Genomic DNA, 3,274 nt, shown 5'->3' with positions numbered 1-3,274 from the left:
CAAGCTGCTGTGGAGCTTGAGCAAGGCTTTGGTTGTGTAGAGAATGGTTGAAAGGGCTTTGAGAGACAGAAAGAGATCAGTGTACATTGTTCAAAGGAACAAGCTAGAACAACCTGTTACTCAAAAAAGACCCTGGTGTCAAGATCTTTTTATTACTTTTTTTCTGTCTGTCGTTTTTTTATTCATGCATCATGCAACAAATGTACTTAGAGTATACAGTACTTATTATATGCAGGGCAGCAGACTCACTGATATGAGGGTTACAAAGTAAGACTAGGGGTGGCTATGCTTGAGATTCTCACAGTAGGTCAGTTGGAAGGTAAGATACGCTGGCAAATAACTGTAAGAGAACATGATGAGAGAGGGAAGAACGTGATTCACAGTATTTCTGGGTTTAAGTTATGACTCTTCTGAGAATGGGATCACGGGCTTCTCATGTCATCTCTTAAGACCATGTTTCTTTAAAGAGGCTAGCATTTAATTTTGCAGATCTGTGTTGAAGAGTAAGTCCAATTGTGAATCCTAGGACACTTTACTGGGCTCCTGGCACATCGAAGGTGTTCAGTAAATTGTCATTATTTATGGTTCCGTATGCCTTTGGAAGAAAAGCCAAAGTCTTTGACTGGTATGAACAGCTCTCTGTGATCTGGTTGGCCAAATGTACACTATTCCTGTATCCCAGTCCTTCACCAGTCTCCTGCAGACTGGTTGCTCTCACATGCACCCTTATCACCCTGTGGTCTGTGCAAAATGCAGAGGTGCTATATCCCAGTGGTCAGTCTCAGGCATTAACTTTGGCCCTGCTGTGTCACACTGGCAGTGGTCCTCAGCAAGTTATGCCTTTGCTTTGTGCTGGTCTTATTGCGAGATTTAAAATGACTAAATGTAAAGAGCTTGGAGGCAGTTCTGGTACATGGTAAATGTGGATATTATTAATTCTAATTACCGTCTGACTTTGCTACTGGCTGTTTATCATCCTGCGCTGAAGCTTCCTATCAGCTCTTTTGTTTTTCATTTGGAACCTGCCTATCTCTCTCCCCAGCTCATCTCTTATCCTCTCTTCATTATGCTTTGCTTTGCCTTCCAGCTACATGGAACTGCCCATTATCCTTCACCCCACCTGATGTTTTGGCCTTTATTTTTACCTAAAAGGCATTTGTCTTGCTCATTCATTCTTTAGGACTGAGTTTTCTACCTCTTGAGTTTCTCTGAGTCCAATTTCCACTCCTTTGAGGTTTCTGTCTTGCTCTGCAATGCTTTGCACATACCTTTATCATTGGGCTTAATGTATTGGCTCCATTTTCTCTGTCTCTTTCTTTCCTGCTTTTGACGGAGAACTCCTGAAAGAAGGGGTCGAGCATTACTTGTCTACATTCCCAGCTTGTTCTTGACACATAGTAGACTCTCAACAAATACTTGTTAATAAATGAAGTGAGGACTTTACCTATTTTAAATTAACTTATCGTCAGAATCATTTTTTCAATTAGCTAGAAGGGGCAAAATTTACTTTAGTAAATTTTGAAGTGGGGAAGATCAACAGGAGCACTGCCCTGGCCTTACTTGATAGAGGCCCTTTGCCATCCTAAGGCAGGGTTTGAAGTTTGGGAGGCTTGGGCCGGACCAAAACCCTGGCAAACCCAGTTTTGCCTCTGATGGATCTTAGAGTTTCAGTCATTTGTTTGTAAAGGCAGTAGTTCTGTATTTAACTTATTGTAGTTAAACACAACTATTTGGTATTTGATAGTATTTTTCTAATGTTTGAAAAGATTTTTTCCCTCCACTATTTTGAAACTTCAGTGTATTGTCCTGAAAAATCTCAATATCATCCCATTTTAGACATGTGGTGTAATGTTTTCTCCTTGTTTGTCTGAGTTACCTGGATTTTAGTTTAACAACCCATAAATGTAGCTTGCTGGGTTTATAAATAAATAAATTATTTATTTATTTATTTATTTAAATAATAAATCAAATCATTGGAGTACAATGAAACAGTACTATTTTGGTTAATAGAGAATACATGGAGGAAGGTAACATGGGCCACAAAGGATGGGTTTATTTGTTTATGGATTTTAAGAATTAAAGGGAAATAAAAGGTGATAGCTTGCTTTCCGTAAGCATATCACAGTAGCCCTTTAAGAAGCTTGTAGTTCCATCTGATAAACACATAATAATGATCTGAATTCTAAGGACTTTTTTCCCATTATCCCCTGCAGCTTTGCCCTTTCGGATGAAGCATACAGATCCCTACGAGATCAAGATAAGGACCAATGTATTCTCATTACTGGGGAAAGCGGAGCAGGAAAAACAGGTAAGGCTCCTACCAAGCAACTCTGCAGAAGGTAAATGACAGAATGACAACAGCAAACAAAGAATGACAACAGCAAAGAGGAGAAGTGGGGCCTCCTTAGCAAGATCTGTCACAAGGCCACTGTGAGGGTGCTTCTGCAGGAGGATACTCGTTAGGATCACAGAATGTTCTCTGGACTCCCCAGAGAAACAAGGTGCCTATCCAAGGGGATTCCAACCAATATAAAGTCTAATGCTGGATGGTGCAAGATCTTTTTACTTTTCTCCCAAGACATTAAACCTATGTGCTCTTGCAGATTCAAACTGCTTCCCCAAGAATGCCAATTTATTTAGGTTTTAAGAGAGTACAAACACACTCTACCTTTGCTAAAAAGTGAGGGAAGGTACCAGGAAAATGCTAACATTTTACTCAAGAGTTTTCCTCTGAAGCCTGAAGAATTGAGATTTTTATATGTATTTTTTAGACCTGGCAAGCTTTGCATAAAACAACCCTCCAAATGGGAGGGTTATGCTTTTTACCCCTTGCGCTTTTAATAAATGCAATTCATATGATTGGTGGTCTTAAGTGAGAAAAATGACTTTACAGATGGTGCCCAGCTACCTGGAAAAGATTCAGAAGAGCCACATTCTCAGAATCCAACCTTAGAAAGGTTAAAGCTGCTGTTGTCCGTGGTTTTTGTTTTTTTTTTTTTTTTTTGATGGAACTGATGAGTCTGTGGAGGAGGAGGATGGTGAGGGAGATGGTATTTTCATAAAGTTTCATCTGTAAAATGCTTTTGTTTTATAGATAAGATCTGATAATTGGTCAATTCTTTTAGTATTCAAAGGTGGGATTTTAAACGTTTCTATTTCTGCGTGGCTGTTTAGTTGTCACATTTACACATTTTGAGTTCCCAGTGATCAAGAGAAGAAAATCTGCCATAGGTGTTGAGTCAGCTGACTGAATCCATTTTATTCACAAGCTCTT

General features: G+C 39.4%; 1 protein-coding gene across 1 annotated transcript in view; it reads left to right on the top strand.

The window, feature by feature from the left end:
* The window catches only part of MYO1B (myosin IB), a 178,874-nt gene that overhangs the window by 75,528 nt on the left and 100,072 nt on the right, over positions 1-3,274 (top strand). The window contains exon 4 of the mRNA XM_011974213.1: positions 2,214-2,308. Coding sequence (XP_011829603.1) covers positions 2,214-2,308 — 95 coding nt within the window. The remainder of the gene's footprint in view (positions 1-2,213; positions 2,309-3,274) is intronic.

This window comes from Mandrillus leucophaeus, unplaced genomic scaffold (assembly GCF_000951045.1).
Source record: "Mandrillus leucophaeus isolate KB7577 unplaced genomic scaffold, Mleu.le_1.0 Scaffold143, whole genome shotgun sequence".
In the NCBI taxonomy this organism is placed as follows: domain Eukaryota; kingdom Metazoa; phylum Chordata; class Mammalia; order Primates; family Cercopithecidae; genus Mandrillus; species Mandrillus leucophaeus.
This window is presented reverse-complemented; position numbering and strand designations above follow the sequence as displayed.